General features: G+C 40.5%; 1 protein-coding gene across 4 annotated transcripts in view; it reads left to right on the top strand.

The window, feature by feature from the left end:
• LOC100013133 (sodium-dependent lysophosphatidylcholine symporter 1-like) overlaps nt 1–18,913 on the top strand; it is a 64,273-nt gene that overhangs the window by 35,661 nt on the left and 9,699 nt on the right. For 3 of the 4 annotated variants that reach the window (XM_056812007.1, XM_056812006.1, XM_056812005.1), the window contains 6 exons: nt 1,849–1,939; nt 5,553–5,674; nt 6,746–6,829; nt 14,263–14,346; nt 16,266–16,378; nt 18,389–18,532. In XM_056812007.1, the coding sequence (XP_056667985.1) occupies nt 1,849–1,939; nt 5,553–5,674; nt 6,746–6,829; nt 14,263–14,346; nt 16,266–16,378; nt 18,389–18,532 (638 nt within the window). The remainder of the gene's footprint in view (nt 1–1,848; nt 1,940–5,552; nt 5,675–6,745; nt 6,830–14,262; nt 14,347–16,265; nt 16,379–18,388; nt 18,533–18,913) is intronic. The other variant, XM_056812008.1, reaches the window with a different exon arrangement.

Here is an 18,913-nt window from a genome sequence, read left to right as displayed (position 1 = left end):
GAGGAGATGAACTCAGAGTATAGAATGAGCCAAATTTTCCAGGCGTAGCCAATGTAGGAGTGGGTTTTGCTTGACTGTGGGTTTTTGATAAGGGTTTTTGTTTTTCTTTCAATATGTTGAGGGAGGGGAGGACGGTAGACAGGGATAAGCAGGACACTTGCCAAAATGAAAAAAAGAAAGAAAAAGAAAAGCAATAAAAAAGGAACTCTGAAGCATTTTTTTAATCCACAGAAAAGAACAGAAGGAAGGTCAGGGAGAAGACCAGGCAAGCAGAGGAGCTTTGAAAAATAACACATTAGGGTCAGCTAAGTAGCTCATTGGAGAGAGAGCAGGGACTAGAGATAAGAGATCCTGGGTTCAAATTTAGACTCAGAAACTTTCTAGTTGTGTGATCTTAGATAAATTACTGACCACCAATTGCCTAGACCTTACCAGTCTTCTGCCATGGAACTGATACTTAGTATCAATTCTGAGACAGAAGATAAGGGTTTAAAAAAGAAAGGGAAAAAAACACATTGAATTTGTTTTAATACTTGGAAGTCATCTGTGTTACAAACTGATGACTGTATGTGTAGTCCTCTTTTTCTGCTCTAATTTGTCTTTGAAAATATCCATCTTTTTTGGTATTTGTTAAATCTAAAATTTTAAAGAAACTTCTAGAAAAAACCAGCATAATGGCTGACAGTCAGACATCAGCCCCAGGGCCTGGGGGATTGATACATTCTTACATCTCCTATTTTGTGCACAGTCTTGTATTTCATTATAAAACATGCCATCAGAGTGGAGTAGACTCCATCTCTAACCAGGAGAGAGTTCACACTCCAATAGGGCTGTATGACCTGGGCAAGTCACTTAATCACTATTTGCCTTATTTTCCTCATCTATAAAATAGGGATAATAATAGCATCTTTTCCCCAGGGTTATTGTGAAGATCAAATGAAATAATAATTGTACAGCACTGAACGCAATGTCTGGAACATAGGAGACACTATATAAACCTTAACTATTCTTATTATTAATTGGAGAGTAATTAAAGAAGCTGAAAGTGAGTGAGGAGAAAGGTGGAAGGAATATTGGGCCAAAAGTCAGAAGCTTTGTATTTGAATCCAGAACTTATCTTAACCTCCTGTTTTGGGAAAATTCTTTATCCATTCTGAAAGAATAGATAGGTACAGATAAGATCCCTTCATGTTCTGGCATTTTGCATTCTGTGTTCTAAGAATCCTTCCATCTCTAGAGTTCTGTGTTCATGTTCTAAGGACCCTTCCAGGTCTTATTTTCTATGTTGTGAGGCTTCATTCACTTATGATAAAGGTTCTCTATTCCAAGGATTGTTATAATTTGGACATTCAACTTCCTATCTTTATTCCAAGGTGTCTTCCTGTTCTGATTTTTAGCAATTCTTGCAGACTAGTACAAGTAGTACTGGTATTCCTGTTTTACAGATAAGGAAACTGAAGCTCAAAGGAGCTGATGTGATTTTCGCAGTTAGAGGCAAGACTCAAGTCTTTGGATTTCAGGTTCTAGGTATCCTGCCAGTTCTGGGCTTATCAAGAAAAGCTTTTTATCAGAATTCAGATTGGATCTGTCCATTGAAAGATTAGATAAGATAGGTGTGGATTGGTGGGAAGGGAGAAGTTGTTGGGCCAGTAGTCCAAGAAGGCTATATCATGGGCATGTAGCCCATGAGCTGTGCTTAGGATGAGTAGTATTTAAAGATGATGATAGGCATAGTGGAGGGCACTCTAGGTGGTGGGTACAACATGAACAAAAAGGTAAGGTAGGAATAAATCTGGTGCCTGCAAGAGCAATGAAGGGTACTAACTGTCACATTTCTCTATTCTGTAGCGAATGGCATATCTAACAGCAGCAGTGATCATTGGTTCCATCTACTGCTTCTCCTGTGCAGTCCTCGTCCTTGGGGTAAAGGAGCAACAGGGTGAGAACATTGGGGATATCTGGCTGTGGCCACCTGGGAGGTGGAACACTGGTTGTATGACCTTGGGCAAGTCAAACCCTCTCTTTTCTTCCTTGGTATAATGAGGAAGATGAACTAGATGACTACTAGGGCCCCTTCTATTTCTGACCTTCTGTGATTCTATGAGAACCTAAGTTTGCTCAACACCAATGCAAAGGTCTTTTCCCCATAGCTCACATGCCTAACTTGTTCCACAGGATGTACATTTCAAAGCACCAGGGGACCTTTAGACCTCATCCATAAGCTAGACTAACCTGGTCACAGAGTCCACAGATAGGTCCAGAATTATGAAACAAAAAAGATTTTCCCCTTGCTTCTCTGCCTTCCCCCTTGGCACATCCCCTCTTTTCTCTAAGCTTCCTGTCCTCTAGTATCCAGAAGCCATAGGAAGTTCAAATCTGGCCTCAGACACTTTCTAGCTATGTGACCCCAAGTAAGTCATTTAATCCCATTGCCCAGCCCTTACCACTCTTCTACTTGGAACTGCTAAGATGGAAGGTCAGGGTTTAGAAAGAAAAAGGAAAAAAAAAAGCATGTCCAAGATTCAGTTGTATTGATAGTTAACTAAGAATCCCTTCCAGGGAAGTTCACATTTTAATAGGAATCAAAACCTTAAGCCAAAGGAGTGGAAATCCCCAGCTATCTGACATAAGATGTTCTTGTAAGCCCTGAAGGCCAAAATGGTCCTCTGAACATAGCTGAGCCATGGGTTCCTGAAATCTACTGGCACTTGGAGCCCAGACATGTCAAGGAAGCCTAGGTTATTGAAGTCAGAACCAAACAGGTCCTGATCATCCCCTCCAGGACTGTAGAAATGGGGAGGAGTCTGGCTCTGGAACAAAGTTCTAAATCAGGATCTGAGACTGGAGATATGAATCAACAGAAGCTTCAAAGCAGTCTGAAGAAATATGTAGGAGTAAAAAAGGGAAATTTTAGAAGTGGCAGAAAGCCTTCCCCAGAACCACTTCTCACTGTGCCTCTGAGTTTATGGTTTTGTATTTGTTTTCTTGCTAAATCCCTGATGCCCCTTGACCATTTGATAAGGTCTTATGGCAAGAACTGGTCACTGAAGGGAATTTTATGCAATTTAACAAACTTTTATCAAATGGCAGCTGTGCGCAAGAGCAGCTAGGTAGAGTAGTGGATAAAGCACTGGACTTGACATCAGGAAGACTCCTTTTCAGGAGTTCAGATCTAGCATTAGACACTTACTAGCTTTGTGACTGTGGGAAAATCACTTAACTTTTAGCTTCAATTCCTCTTCTATAAAATGATCTGGAGAAGGAAATGGCAAACCACTTTAGTATCTTTGCCAAGAAAACCCCAAATTGTTGATGGGGATATGACTGGGGATGTAGACTCTAAATGATCACCCTAGTGTAAATATCAATAATATGAAAATAAGTCTTGATCATTGACACATATAAAACCCAATAGAATTTCATGTCAGCTATGGGAGGGGGTTAGGAGGATGGGAGGGAAAGAATATGAATCTTGGAACCATGGAAAAATGTTCTAAATTAACTAATTAAATTTTTCAAAAGAAAGAAAAAAAGAAAAGCAAACCCCAAATGAGGTCATGAAGAATTGGACACAACTCAGACTATTGAATAATAACAAACTGTGTGCAGAGCACTACGTTTGTTAGTAGGGAAAAAAAGATAGTGAAGGAACATAGTCTCTGCTATTGAGGAACCTAGAGTCTCTAAGGAATTAAATTAAGGATTTGATTAAACATGTGAGGATTCTAAAATAATCTTGTGGTTGCTGATTTAAAATATTATAGCTCACAGTCAAAATGACTTTTAATAGCTTTTATTTACAAAAAGGGTGGAAAGAGTGAAAGTAGAGAAATACAAAAAAAGGGTAGAGGAGATTTCTAGCCTATCAAGGTTTGTTAACCCTCTACCAAAGGACCTGGTGTTCTGTCTACATGGTCTCCTCCAAGAAGGGAAGGCCTCTCTGGAACTAAACTCTCCAGAATCCAGGAAAGGAAGGCCAGCTACTCACTCACCCAAGAAACAGTCCAAGGGGAGAAGATCTAAGAGCAGTCTTACCAGAAGCAGTTCAAGTGCCAGAGTCCCAGATCCAAGTGAAGATGAAGACCAAAGCCCCAAGGTGAAGTCCTGAAGGAGAAGATCCTCCATCCAAAAAATTCAGGATGAAGACCCCAGAAGCAGATCAGAAGACCCCAGAAGCAGTCCAAGAGCCACAGTCCCAGTCCAAGCTCCTACACACCTCAGATTCAGGCCAAAGACTTCCTGACAGGAAGTTCAGGCCCTTTTTATGGACCTTTCTTTACATTACTTCCTGGACCTTCCTCCACTTTACAGGGACCAATTGCAGTCTTTGTAGTGTTTGTAGGTTCTACCTCTCATCCTATGAGGGTATAAACTCATCACAAAAGATTCACAAGATTCTAACTGATTGAGTTGAAAGGGTGGAACTCTCTAAGTGGCTTGCAAGGTCCCTACCTAGTGCCAAGTAGGAGTGTTCAGGCTTTGGTTGATTAAATTTAAAAGTAGGAAAGGGGGGAGTCAATCCCATCTTTCACAAGTCAAGTAAGAACTGACAGCTAGATAAATATGATACAAAGTTAGACATGATCAGAGTAAAGGGATGCAAATTAAAAGCTTTTGGAAGAAGGTTCTTTAGTTTCTTACCCTAACTCAACCAAATGGCTTTCTAGGCCCTCATCTTCCTAGATTATCAATCCCTAGGTCCTCATTCTAAAGATTTCTTTCTTTCTCTGTTAAATTCTAGCTTTACCTAACTTTTCACTCACCAGTTCTTGCTCCTTCTCCTCTTGTTTGCTATTCTCTCCTGCCTTCCCCTCTTCCTTTGAACCCTCTTCTTGCCCCCTCAACTTTGGGTACCATACCTCTTAGCAACATGACCCTATCTTCTCTTTCTTTCATTCCCATCTGTCACTTTTTTTAGGATTTTTGGTCAAAAAACCTTTAATGGAGACTACAATTTAATTAAAAGAAACATTCATTAAGTGCCTATTAAGTGGGTATACAAAATTTTTAAATGATATAATAGTCCCTTACTTCAAAGAGTTTATAATCTAATAGTGGGTCACAACACACAGACAAATAAGTATGATACAAGATAGAGTATGATCACTCCAAGGGCTGTACAACACCACAGAAAAAACAGATGAAGTCTGAATGTAGATGGATACATACCATTCTTTGCTTTATTTCCTTCATTAAATTTTCTCTAGTATAAGCAATATATGTCTTCTTTCACATTATGAATAAGAAAATATATAATATACATCATATTATTTGCATTCTTAAGGAGGAGGGAGGAAGAAAACATGGATTATAAAATGTCAAAAAATTATTATTAAAAATTGTATTGGCATGTAAAATTTTTAAATAAAAAAGATAAATCCAGAAAAAGAGCTTAAGAAAATATTTGCAAATTGCAAGCTCACAGGTAAACTAAATCAGAAAGGCTAGAAAGCCTCTGATTATTAGGGGTCAGCCTGTGTCTGTGAATACCAATCCACAGCAGAGTTAGCCCTCTCACCTGACTACCAATGTTTCTCATCCTTCCATTGCAGAACCATTCAGCATTCTGGACCAGTCCAGACTCCCATTTGTTTATAGTCTGTTCACCATCATGGGCCACAGGCCCTACACTCTCCTCCTAAGTGGATTCCTCTTTGTCTCCATGGCTTTCCAGGTAAAAGAACAGGATCTGCTGAGACTGAATAGTGGTGTCCCAGAAAGTCCAAGGGATTAGGAAGAGTTGATTCTAATTGAACCAGGAGTGGGGAGAATTTGAAAGATAGCTTGGTATAATAGAAAAGTATTGGGTTTAAATGCTGAAGACCTGGGTTCAAATCCCATTTTTGACAATTACTACCCATGAGGCAGCAAAGTAGCCCAGTGAATAGAGTACCAGGCCCAGAATTGAGAGGGCTTGGATTCAAATCTGGCCTTAGACACTTCCTAGCTGTGTGACCCTGGGCAATTCACTTAACCCTAATTGCCTAGCTCTTGATGCTCTTCTGTCTTGGAGTTGATAATAAGACATAAGGTAAACGTTTAAAAAAAAATAGTTACTACCATTGTGACCTTACTCAAATCATAGACATCCCTGTGGGATTCAATTTCCTCATTTTTAAGATGTCGGGGAAGGATTGGACTAGATTGTCTTTAGAGTCTAACAACTATAAATTCCATCTGGAGTGGAAGAGCTGGAACTGAACCCTAGATCCCAATTCTACTTTATCTCCCCACTCCCATTCCATCCCAAGCCATAACTGGATTTCATCCTACTATGGTGGAAGAGCCAGAGAGACCTGAATTTCTACTCCTAGCTAAAGTTATAATTCATTTTGTCATCATAAGTAAATCACTTCTCCTTTTATAAAACATGATACTTAACTAGATACTAATAAAAACTAATATCTATATTGCAATTTAAAGTTAATGAGGTACTTTCCTTTTAACAGACTTGCTAGATAGTACTGACTTAGAGTTGAGGAAGCTGAAGCTGAGATGGGTGGGGTGTTTTGCTGAAGGTTACACAGCTCTAAGTGTCAGAGATGGGCAGTGATGCCATGACCAAATATTATACTCTTTTCACTTCACAGCATTGCCACCTTGATTTGTAAGTCCCTCTGCAGAGACTCTGGAATCCTTTGAGAAGAAGATCCAACCAGCTCTGCACACTTAGCTTCCCCCATCAGCTCTCTAGTCCTGGAAGCACCTGGAAGTACTTAAAGACAGTCTCTCTTCTTTCCCACAGATGGCCCAGGGGATCTTTGCTTTCTTCTGTACCCATGCTGCTGGCCTCACTGGGAGCTTCCAGTACCTAGTCCTCATCCTACTGGTACAAACACTTGTCATTTGTGGGAGAAGCTGGGTAGATCTGATTCCCTCCAGGCTAGGAATTTCCAGAAGGATGTAGGCTCAGAAGGAAAGTCACATGCTCTCAAAGGACCCATTCTCGGGAATTTCTGGGAGCTCTCAGGGATGTAATAACAATTGGCATTTATATTTCACTTCAAAGTTATCAAAGCACTTTCAACTCATTAGAAAAGCAATATGATCTTTGAAAATATACCAGAGAACATCTAGATGGATCAATGGGTAGAGACCCATGTGAAGAGTGAATCAAACTTTCTTTGTCAATCAGCAATTTTTTAAGTTAATCAACCCAAAACTTAAACATCCCTACTTAACACTAAGTAAGAGAGTTCATAAGTCATTTACTAACGTGGGTGACAACTCAAGAGGACACTGACCACCCCCCTGGGCAGTGCTAAGCAAATTGAAAAGCTGAAATTGGTTCCCATAAAGTGGAGGAAGGGACAGGAAGTGATGTGGGAAAATGACTATAAAAAGTCCTGAACTTCCTGTCCAAGGGGCTTCTCCTGGTGACTTGGCTTTTGGAGGTGACTTTGGACTTGTCCTTTGGCTTGGGCCTTGACTTTAGCTCTTGGACTGCTTCTTGAAGGACTGCTCCTGTATCTTCTCCTTTGGACTTTGTCTTGGGTGAATGAGTAGCTGGCCTTCCTTTCCTGGCTTCTGGAGAGATTAGTTTGGAAGAGGCCTTCCTTTCCTGGAGGAGACTATATTGGTAGAACCCTTGAATAATACGCCACTGGGTCCTTTGGCTGAGGGTTACTGAGCCCTACTAGGGCTGAGCCAGACACTGAAGCAAAATTTAGTGTGTGATAGGCTAGACATTTTCTCTACCCTCTTCTTACATTTCTCTACTTTCATGCTTTCCACCTCTTTGTAAATAAAAGCTACTAAAAGTCATTTTGACTTGAGCTATAATATTTTAAATCAGTGACCACAATATTACCTTAGAATTCTCATATTTAGTCAAACCCTTAATTTAATTTTTTACACCCAGGTCTAGAGATGGGACGCTCTGGATTCAAATCTGGATTCAAACACTTCCTAGCTATATGACCCTAGGTAAGCCACTTAACTCCAATTGCCCAGCCCTTATTACTCTTCTGCTTTAGAATTACTATTCAATACTGATTCTAAAATAGATGGTAAGGATTTTTTTTAAAAAAAGAAAGTGTACTGGACAATTCCAATTCATATAGCTATGAGAACGGTTGTAGAAGCATCTTGGCTCTCCCATATGTACTCCAGAAAAAATGGAAAAAATGAATGAGATTGAATAATGGTCAAGTAACCCAACAAAAAATTACATGAAGGGGGCAGCTGGGTAGCTCAGTGGATTGAGAGCCAGGCCTAGAGACGGGAGGTCCTTGGTTCAAATCTGGCCTCAGACACTTCCTAGCTGTGTGACCCTGGGCAAGTCACTTGACCCTCATTGCCTAGCCCTTACCACTCTTCTGCCTTGGAGCCAATACACAGTATTGACTCCAAGACAGAAGGTAAGGGTTTAAAAAAAAATTACATGAAGTTCCTTTCCCCAAACCCAAACTACATGAAAAGATAGCCAGAAGCCTGTATGATCCCTCCACCAGGGAAACTAACACTAATGTGAGTAAATAAGCTGGAAACCTACAAGCACTCAGACCAGGGTACCTGAATGAATGAGAAAGTGTTTACTGTGTATAAAGCACAAAGGTTGCAAATTGAATGGTAAGATAGTGCTGGCATCTGAAGCCTGCATGACTTAGCAATCAGGGGGCAAGCAGCCTAGAATGAGCTGATGAAAAAGTCCAGGGGGCCTCTGAATCCTCCGTTACTCTAGCTATGGAGGCAGGCACAAAAAGAGGCAGAACTTGGGAGAAGAGGGGGATAGGTGCAGAAGCCTATTCTGACCAGATATCCCAAAGAGTCTTGAAGGCTGCAATCATCTGTATCAGAGGTCAGGAAGCCTGGAATGCTTGGACAGAGAAATGCCAAGGGGACCAGAAACCTACAGTTCTCTGATTGAGACTCCACAGAAACCTAGAAGTATCTGGTTTGAGATGTTCTAGACAGTCCTGAAGACCTCCTTACTCTGAACACAGATGATCCCAGGGGCCTGAAACTTGCCAGTATTCTGTGTACAAGCATACTGGGAGAAACAGAAGAAGCTGGTGATAGAGCCCAGGCAACTGAAGTCAGAATCAAACAGGACCTGATTATCCCATCAAAGAGTACAGAATGGGGAGGAGTCTACATAAGACTGACTATAATTCTAAAAGTGGAGGGGAAGAACTTTAGTAGAATAGAAAACTTGCTAGCATTCCTGACAAAAAGCACACAGGAAATAGAAGAAATTTAAATTTAAGGTTTGACTAAATATGAGAATTCTAAAGTAATATTGTGGTCACTGATTTAAAATATTATAGTTCAAGTCAAAATGACTTTTAGTAGCTTTTATTTACAAAGAGGTGGAAAGAGTGAAAGTAGAGAAATGTAAGAAGAGGGTAGAGAGAATGTCTAGCCTATCATACACTAAATGTTGCTCCAGAGTCTGGCTCAGCCCTAGCAGGGCTCAGTAACCCTCAGCCAAAGGACCCAGTGGTGTATTATGCAAGGGTTCTACCAATATAGCCTCCTCCAGGAAAGGAAGGCCAGCTACTCACTCACCCAAGACAAAGTCCAAAGGAGAAGATCCAGGATCAGTCCTTCAAGAAGCAGTCCAAGAGCCAAAGTCAAGACCCAAGCCAAAGGTCAAGTCCAAAGCCACCTCCAAAAGCCAAGTCACCAGGAGAAGCCCCTTGGACAGGAAGTTCAGGACTTTTTAATAGTCATTTTCCCACATCACTTCCTGTCCCTTCCTTCACTTTATGGGAACCAATTTCAGTCTTTCAATTTGCTTAGCACTGCCCAGGGGGGTGGTCAGTGTCCTCTGGAGTTGTCACCCACTTTAATAAGTGACTTATGAATTCTCTTACTTAGTGTTAAGTAGGGATGTTTAAGTTTTGGGTTGATTAACTTAAAAATTGCTGATTGATAGACAAAGAAAGTTTGACTCACTCTTCACACTAAGTAGATAATTTGAAATGCAGACACCGGAGTCAAAAGAAACCAGAAAAGTACATACATTTTGAATAGTTGAAAATGCTTACATTTTAATAGGACAGATAATCCAGTGTCCTTCAGTACCCCTGTAGCTTCACTGGGAGTTAAATAAGGCAAAGGGTACAAAGAGGGTTGTGTTCTGTTTTGATGGTCTTAAGAGAGGGAAAAGGGAAGGGAGAAGGGAATACACTAGGGAAGAAATGAGGAAGAAGGGAATAGCACTTTCTCATAATTGCTTGAACTTCATGTTTATCTAAGCTAAACAAAGGAGGGCAAAGCCAGCAGACACAGAGACACAGAGACATAAGCAAATATGGGAAATGGGGACAGGCAGAGTACAGATAAGGGAGAGGGTAAAGTCAAAGAAGGAATTGCCACAAGCAAAATATACTTCAGCATTGGAGTTCTGATCATAAAAAGGAGTGGAACAAGAAAGAAAGGAAGGGGAGAAATTAGTTATCAGAGTCTGAGCAAGATGAAAAAAAAAAGGTGGTAGCATGGTAGCAGATCTCTTCAATCATGGATCATTAGAATTGATTATATTATCTTTCTTTGCTGTCTTTGTAAGACAGGGTGGAGGGGAAGGGACACAGGTAGGTGGCTTAGTGGATTGAAAACCTGGCACAGCGACAAGAAATTCTGGATTTAAATCTGGCCTCAGACACTTCTTAGCTGTGTGACCCTGGGGAAGTCACTTAATCCCCATTACTAGATCTTACTGTTCTTCTGCTGGAACCAAAACACAATATTGATTCTAAAACAGAAGGTAAAAGTTAAAAAAAAAAAAGAATGAAAGGGCAAAGAGAAGGAAAAAAATAAAACGATATAATGAAAAGAAATACACAATTAGCCATCATAACCATGAACATGAATGAGGTGATCTCACCCACACAATGGAAGAGGTTAAAATAAGTTCATAAAGCAAAATCCAACTTTGTTTTTTATGCAAAAAATACTTGAAACAAAAATATGTTCATCCAAAATTAAGGAGGAACTGGAGCAGTAGTTAATATGTGCCAGGCAAAGTAGGAGTAGCAATTATGATCTCAGACAAGGCAATAAAAAAAAGACATGGTTAAAATAAACAGAAAAATTTCATTATACCTAAAGGCACAAATATGTAAATCAATACTTAAAATATATGCAATGAATAGTATAGCATTTAAATTCTTAAATAAAAAGATAATTACGTTACAGAGAGAACAACAAAGCTATAATTACCAAGGAGGGCAATGTAACTTTGGAAACCTCTATAATCTAATAAAACAGAAAACAAGATAGAAGTTTAAGACCTTTAATAGAATTTTAGAAATTATAGATCTCTGGAAATTGCTGAATGGGGACAGTAGGCGGATATATATTTCTCAACTCTGCATGGCACCTTTGCAAAAACTGCTCATGTACTAGGACATTAAAAACCTTCTAAACAAATTCACAAAAGCAAAAAATATAAAACACATTTACTGATTGTAATGCAATAAAATCAATCAATAAAGAGCTGTCAAGAAAAGATTTATATTTAAATGGAGACTTAAAATTATTTAATGCTAAAGAATTAGTAGGTCAAAAAATATAAAAGAAACTAGATAATTTCATCGAAGAAAATAATGATGAGACAACATACTAAATCTTTTAGGATGCAGTTAAACAATCATTAAAGGAAAAATTTATTTCTAAATGCTTTTTAATCAACTAAAGGGTAAATAAAATAATAGAATAGTGAGTTGAGTATGTGCTTTAAAAAGAAAATACTCAACTGAAACTCAAAGTCAAAAAAGATAAGATGAAAATAAAATATTTTCAATTTTATAAACTAGAGCTTTTAAAGTATTAGTTAATCTGATTTTTTTAGAGTTAGAAAAACAAATTGCCAATATCAAAAGTGAAAAAGGAAAATTTAAAACAAATGAAGAGGAAATAAAGGAAATAATTAGTAACTTTTTCATATTATTTGCCAAAAAAAATTGATTATAAATGAAATATAGAAATATTTACAAAAACATAATATGTTGAGATTAACAGAACCATAAGTATAGACTTTAAATAGCCCAATGTCAATTTTTTAAAAAGTTGGACAAATCATAAAATGAACTTCCAACTGTTGGAATCTGAGTGTAGATCAAAGCATGCCATCTTCCACTATATTTCCTTCATGAGATCTCTATCATATGTCTGATATGTCTTCTATCATGACATAAGCAATATGGAAATATCTATTATGTGAAAGTATAGGCATAAGAGTATATATAACCTATAGCGGAGCAGTAAGGCAGTGGAGGGGGAGAAAAATCTGAATTTAAAATATCAAAAACAATTGTCAAAAAGTGTTTCTACATGTAATAATTTTTTTTTAATTTTTAAAATGAACTCTCAAAGGAAAAAATCCTAGGACTAGATGGATCAAAAAATGAATTCTAAGGGCAGTGAGATGACTCAGTAAAGTCTAACCCTCACTGGCCTTATGCCTTGGAACCAGTACTTAGTATTGATTTGAAGATAGAAGATAAGAGTTGTTTGGGGTTTTTTTTTTTTTAATTTAAGTTAAGTCTGGCAAATATTTAAAGAACAATTAATTTCTCTTTTTTTTGGATACTTTCTGTTTCTGTCTAAGGCAGAAGAGCATCAAGGCTAGGCAATTGAGGTTAAGTGACTTGCCCAAGGTCACAGTGCTAGAAAATGTCTGAGGCCAAATTTAAACCTAACTCCAGACCTGACTCTCTATCCACTGTTACCTAGCTGCTTCAAATAATTTCAATATTGCATAACAATCTTCTAAAAAATAATTTGGACCTATGTCTCAAAAGTCACCAAAATGTATATACCCTTTGATGGAGTAATACCATTATAAGGGATTTATCCTTATAAAAGAAAGGAAGAAAGGACCCATTTTATTTATTTGTGTGTTTGGTTACTTTCACTGAAGCAAAGAACTGGAAACTGAATTGGTGTCCATGAATTGGGGATAAATGGATAAATTCTGGCATGTAAATATGATGGAACATAATGGAATAGTATTGTACCTTAAAAAATTACACAGCCCTAGAGATGGGAGGTCCTAGGTTCAAATCTGGCCTCAGACACTTCCCAGCTGTGTGACCCTGGGCAAGTCACTTGACCCCCATTGCCTAGCCCTTACCCCTCTTCTGCCTTGGAGCCAATACACAGTATTGACTCCAAGACGGAAGGTAAGGGTTTAAAAAAAAAAATTACAAAAGAGAGGGCAGCTGGGGGGCTCAGTGAATGGAAAGCCAGGCCTAAAGACAGGAGGTCCTGGGTTCAAATCTGACCTCAGACACTTCCTAACTGTGTGACCCTAGGCAAGTCACTTAACCCCCATGGCCTAGCCCTTACCTCTCTTCTGTCTTAGAATCAATACACGGAAGGTAAAGTTTTAAAATAATTACAAAAGAGATAGATTTAGAGAACCCAGGACCTCTCATTTCCAGGCCTGGCTCTCTATTCACTGAACTGTTTACCCATTCTTGAAGGCTCAACTCCAGTGCCAGCTTCTCTGTGAAACCTTCCCCATTTTCCTCCCACCCAAGCCTTCACTTCCTAGCTGGAAGGATCCCTTTCTCATCTAACCTCTGAGAAATTTATGTGCTTCTTCTGCACTTATTGTCATCTAATTTGTATTATAGTTGTCTGTGGAGGCAGGATTGAGTAGAGAATACTTTCTAGAGGAAATGGAACATGAAGGAACTACACATTCTTGTTTTTCAGACTAGATATCTTCTGATTCAAGAAAAGGGCTTGGTATATCCCAGGTACTTTTCACTCCATAGGCCAAGTCTCACTAAAGCCTTCCCTGATTTCCACTTTATTTTCTCTTTTTACCTTCTCTTCTCCTATTCCTTATTATTCTCTTTCTCTCTTTCTTTTCTTTTTCTTAAAAACTATTAAAAGCAATGTTTCAATAGTTAATAAAAATCTAATGTTATACATGTTAACATGTATAAAATATCTGCATAGCCTCCTAGGATCTCAGATCTCCCCCTCTTCCTCCTCTCTCCCCTTCCCATCCCTTCCCTGCACCCTACACTTCCCAGGTACACATAGGAAGGCACTGCTTAACATCAGCTGAGGCCTCAGCTTGTCTCCCACCCCCTTTTCACTTCCCTATGAGGCAATAGTCAAAAATAACCCGAACTGAAAGTCCAGGGACCTGAGCTTTAATCCTACTTTTCTGTATTTACTAACTCACTGTGACTTGATCTGGAACATCCCACTTTGTAAGGTCCCTTCCAGCTCTGACCTCCTCCTGCTCTAGTTTTAAGGGCCAATACTAATTCTTGCCCATTCTGCTTCCTCCTCCAGGTGGTGGCCTCTCTCACCATTCCATTCTGGCAGTGGTTCTTGGGAAAGTTTGGGAAGAAAAATGCTGCTTTTGTTGGGCTTTCCGTAAGTCTGCCTAGCTTTCCTGGCTAATCTTCTTAATTCCACCGGGGCCCTGCCTGCTGATGTCTTCTGATGGCCAAAACTCTATATATCCTGCAAAGAAGAGGGGGAAATAGTGGGGAGAAGGGAAGGGGGCAGGGATGCTGATTGTGGGGAAGGAACCAAAACCCATGTGGCTTTCTGTGACCTGGTCCTATGGCCTTCCAATCTGGGAATCTTAATACTTCAGAGAACCTTCCAATATAGACTTCACCGTCATGGAAAATGAGCCCTAGAGGAAGCTTTAGGAATTATCTAGGCCAGGCTCTTCAACTTGCCCAGGGTCACATAAGAAAGCGACAGAGCAAAAAGAACTTCTCCCTTCTCTTTTAGTCCCAGGGAGAAACCTTGGCTTAGAAAACACAGTCATAGGATCAGGAGCTACAAGAATGCACATTTTGCTAATAATGGCTAGCATTTATTTTTTATTTTTTTGAATTGAAAAATTTTATTTAATTAATGAATTGAGAATATTTTCCCATGGGTGTTACATGATTCATGCTCTTTCCCTCCCCTCCTCCCCTCCCCCCTATAGCCAACACACAATTCTACTGGGTTTACATGTGTCATTGATCAAGACCTATTTCCATATTATTGATATTTGCACAGGGGTGATCATTTAGAGTCTACATCTCCAGTCATGTCCCCATTGACCCATGTGATCATGCAGTTATTTTTCTTCTGTGTTTCTACTTAATGGCTAGCATTTATATAGCACTTCAAGGTTTACAAAGTGTTTTATGCTAACTAATTTTATCTTCATAACAACCTTGGGAGGTAGGTTCCATTATTATTCCCATTTTTCAAATGAAAAGAGGCAGGCACAGGTTAAATGACATGCCTAACCTAGGGTTCACCCGGCTAGTGTCTGAGATCTGATTTGAACTCAAAGCTTCCTGACTCTAGGCAGCTAGGTGGTACAATGGATGGAGCACTGGGCTTGGAATCAGGAAGACTCTATTGAGTTCAAATCTGTTCTCTGACACTTAATAGCTGTGTGACCCTGGGCAGGTCATTTAACTGTGCTTGCTTTAGTTCCTTATTTGTAAAATAAGCTAGAGAAGGAAATGGCAACTCACTCTAGTATCTGTCAAGAAAATCCCAAATGAGGGGGCATCTGGGTAGCTCAGTGAATTGAGAGCTAGGCCTAGAGATGGGAGGTCCTAGGTTCAAATCTGACCTCAGACACTTCCCAGCTGTGTGACCCTGGACAAGTCACTTGACCCCCATTGCCTAGCCCTTACCCCTCTTCTGCCTTGGAGACGGAAGTAAGGGTTTAAAAAAAAAATCCCAAAGAGTCAGACAGGACTGAAAACAACTGAACAACAAAGTCCCAACTCCAGGTCTAGCTCTCTCCACTTTGCCCTTCAGCAGTCTCCGTAGTACCTGAGGGTTTGCAAAACCTCCCCATAAAATCTGTGGGGAGCAGATTGAGCATTCAGTATTAGCCATGTTTTTACAAGTGAGGAAACCAAGCTCACAGATGAACAAATGAATGGCAGAGTGATTCATGGCAAACAAACATCGGAAGCTGGATTCAAACCCAAGGCTTCTGATGAGAAAGGGACCTCGGACATCCCAGAGTCAGAAGTCATCGAGTTCAACCTCCTCATTTTACAGAGGAAGAAAGTGAAGCCAAGAGAAGTCAGCCAGGAAGTAAGCCTCCAACAGAGCTGGGATTCCAGCCCAGACCCTCTAGTCTGCCCTTTCCTTGGTCCCCCCTGTCTGCCAGGTAGTTTGCCTGGGATGAGACCTGGTGGCAGAGGAGGGAAGAGGGCTCAGTTCTTCCTCCTTTGTCCTCCCTGTGTCCAGTGGTGCTTTGGGACTCGCCTTTGCTGCCGTCTGTCTCACTGTCCCCTTCTCTACCTGACTTTGATCTCCAGCTCATCATCCCAGCCTTCATTATTCTCGTGCAAGTGACACACAGCTTCATCACCTTTGCTCTCACCATGATCCTGGTAGGCTGCAGCACAGCCTCGCTCTTCTTGTTGCCATGGTGAGTGTGGGCTCCTGCCAAGACTGTTCCTAGTCTTTGAAAGGAGATGGGAGTGGGGCGGCAGGAGGAAAAGAGACTTTTGTATCACAGAGTCAGTCAGGATCAGGGCTAGATTGAGAAAAGATTCATTAAAGTTGAATTGAAAATGGGTCACACTTCTGGGGTCACTGAGGTTAAAAGGTTCTAAGAATAGAACATGGAATGCCAGACCTGGAAGAGGCCCCAGAACATCAAATATAGAACTGGAAGAGACCTCAGTGATCATCTCAACCAGGGGTTCTTGACCTGGAGACTATGAACTTGGATTTTTTTTCTAAAAACCTTTACCTTCTGTTTTAGTATCAATTCCAAGATAATCAGGGTTAAATGATGTGCCCAGGATCACACAGCTAGGAAGTGTCAGAATCCAGATTCGAACCCAAGACCTCCTGATGTTCTATCCACTGTACTACTGAGCTGCCCCCATGAACTTGAATTTTTAAAATATTTTGATAATTGAATTTTAACCTAATTGTTTTTCTTTAGAATCCTATGTACTTTATTTTATACATTTTTAAAAACATTATTCTGAGGACTCCACAGACCTTACCAGATTGTCAAAAGGCCCATGACAAAGAAATATCAAGAACCAGGGGCAGCTGGGTGGCTCAGTGGATTGAGAACCAGGCCTAGAGATGGGAGGTCCTGGGTTCAAATTTGACCTCAGACACTTCCCAGCTGTGTGACCCTGGGCAAGTCGCTTAACCCCCATGGCCTAGCCCTTACCACTCACCTGCCTTAGAATCAATACAAAAGTATTGATTCCAAAACAGAAGGCAAGGGTTTTAAAAAGAAAGAAAGAAAAGGAAAAGAAAGAAATATCACTTGTCTAGACTGACCTTATTTTTAAGAGGGAAAACTGAGGTTTAAGAATGTTAAATGACTTGGGGTGCAGTTAGGTGGCTCAATAGATTGAGAGCTAGGGCTAGAGGTGAGAGGTTCTGGGATCAAATTTAGTCTCAGATGCTTCCTTAGCTGTATGACTCTGGGCAAATCACTTAACCCCTATTGCCTAGCCCTTACCCCTCTTCTGCCCTGGAACCAATACATAATACTGATTCTAAGATAGAAGGTAAAGGTTTAAAAAAGATTAAGTGACTGGCTTCAGGTCACATAGTTTCAGCCCTGACAGTGAAAAAACACCTTGTTATATAAGGTAGAAATGGGATATATTAGGACTACTAATGGACCTCTGGGAGTTGTGTCTAAAGGGCTGTCTCTAACAGTGGTACATTTAACCAATTCTGACATCTAAAGGCAAGGGAAGTACCCTTGGGGCCTGGAGAGAAGGGAAGATGTCTGGGAAGGTACTATCACCATGGAAACCCTTATTGCTACTAAGAGACCTTCATTACTCTCACACCACTCTCTCCCTAAGTTAAGGCTGCTCTTCCCTCTTGACATAAGCCAGAGCAGGCACTGAGCTGGTACCAGGAGATGTGGCTTTGAGTTCTGGCTTTGCCACTGAACCACTTTATGCCCTTCTTTGGAGACATAGTTTTCTCATCTGTAAGAGGAAGGGGTTAAAGGAGGTGGTCTCCTTGGTTCCATCCATTGCCAACACTGCATGATTCTAAGCCAGAGTACAGAGTACAGGTGGAGAAACAGAAACTCAGGAAGGTGAAACAAAAGGATATCAAGAATTTGTGGCAACATCCTCATCCCTCACTCTTTCCATGAAAGCACACTGCCTTCAAGGGCAAAGGACAGGGGTAGGAGATACGGGAGGTAGATCATACTTGCCTGACTTCTTTGGCAGTACCCGGGTCAGAAATGTGGGACCAGCTGGGCAGGTTTCATAGGATTTATGAGCTAGAAAATGGCTTTAGAATTCATCTTTTCTAACCTTCTCCTTTTGAGGAGGCTACAGCTAAGACCCAGAGAAGAAAAATGACATGCTTGCCAGTATGTCACCCCACCCAGCACACAAGTCCTCTCCACTGCTTCCAGTCTCTGCCTTCCCTCTTATAGGTCCATGCTCCCAGATGCCATGGATGACTTCCAACTAAAGAACCCCAGCTGCCAGAACCTGGAAGTGTTCTTCTACTCTTTCTACATCTTTGTCAACAAGTTTGGAGGCGGTTTGGCCTTGGGGATCTCTACCTTGAGTTTACAGTAGGGCTTGCTTTACCCTTCTTATTTGTGGTTGGTTTAACAAGGGCACCTTTGGTCTTCTCTGCAAGGCAGCTACTTTGACATAGTCTTCCTCTCCCAGGTAGATGGCTACACTCTCTCCTGTATTTGGTAGGCAGGTCTTGGGAGCATTGAGACCTCAGTAACTCTTGTAAGGGGATGTACCAACTCACTTGTGAATTTGGGGTATGAGGCTTCAGGGCTTTCCTATAATGGATGAAAGACCTGGGGTGTTCCTAGAAGGTGTGAGAAATCTAAGGTTTCCCAAGGATGGCCCTGGGAGGTGATTACTGTGTATGTTATTATAGGATTTGTCACTAGGGGTTATTAGGGGTTAGGGTATCCCTACAGGAGTTTCAGGAC

This window comes from Monodelphis domestica, chromosome 1 (assembly GCF_027887165.1).
Source record: "Monodelphis domestica isolate mMonDom1 chromosome 1, mMonDom1.pri, whole genome shotgun sequence".
NCBI classification, from domain to species: domain Eukaryota; kingdom Metazoa; phylum Chordata; class Mammalia; order Didelphimorphia; family Didelphidae; genus Monodelphis; species Monodelphis domestica.
The sequence above is the reverse complement of the archived record's forward strand: the minus strand, read 5'-3'. Positions and strand labels throughout refer to the sequence as shown.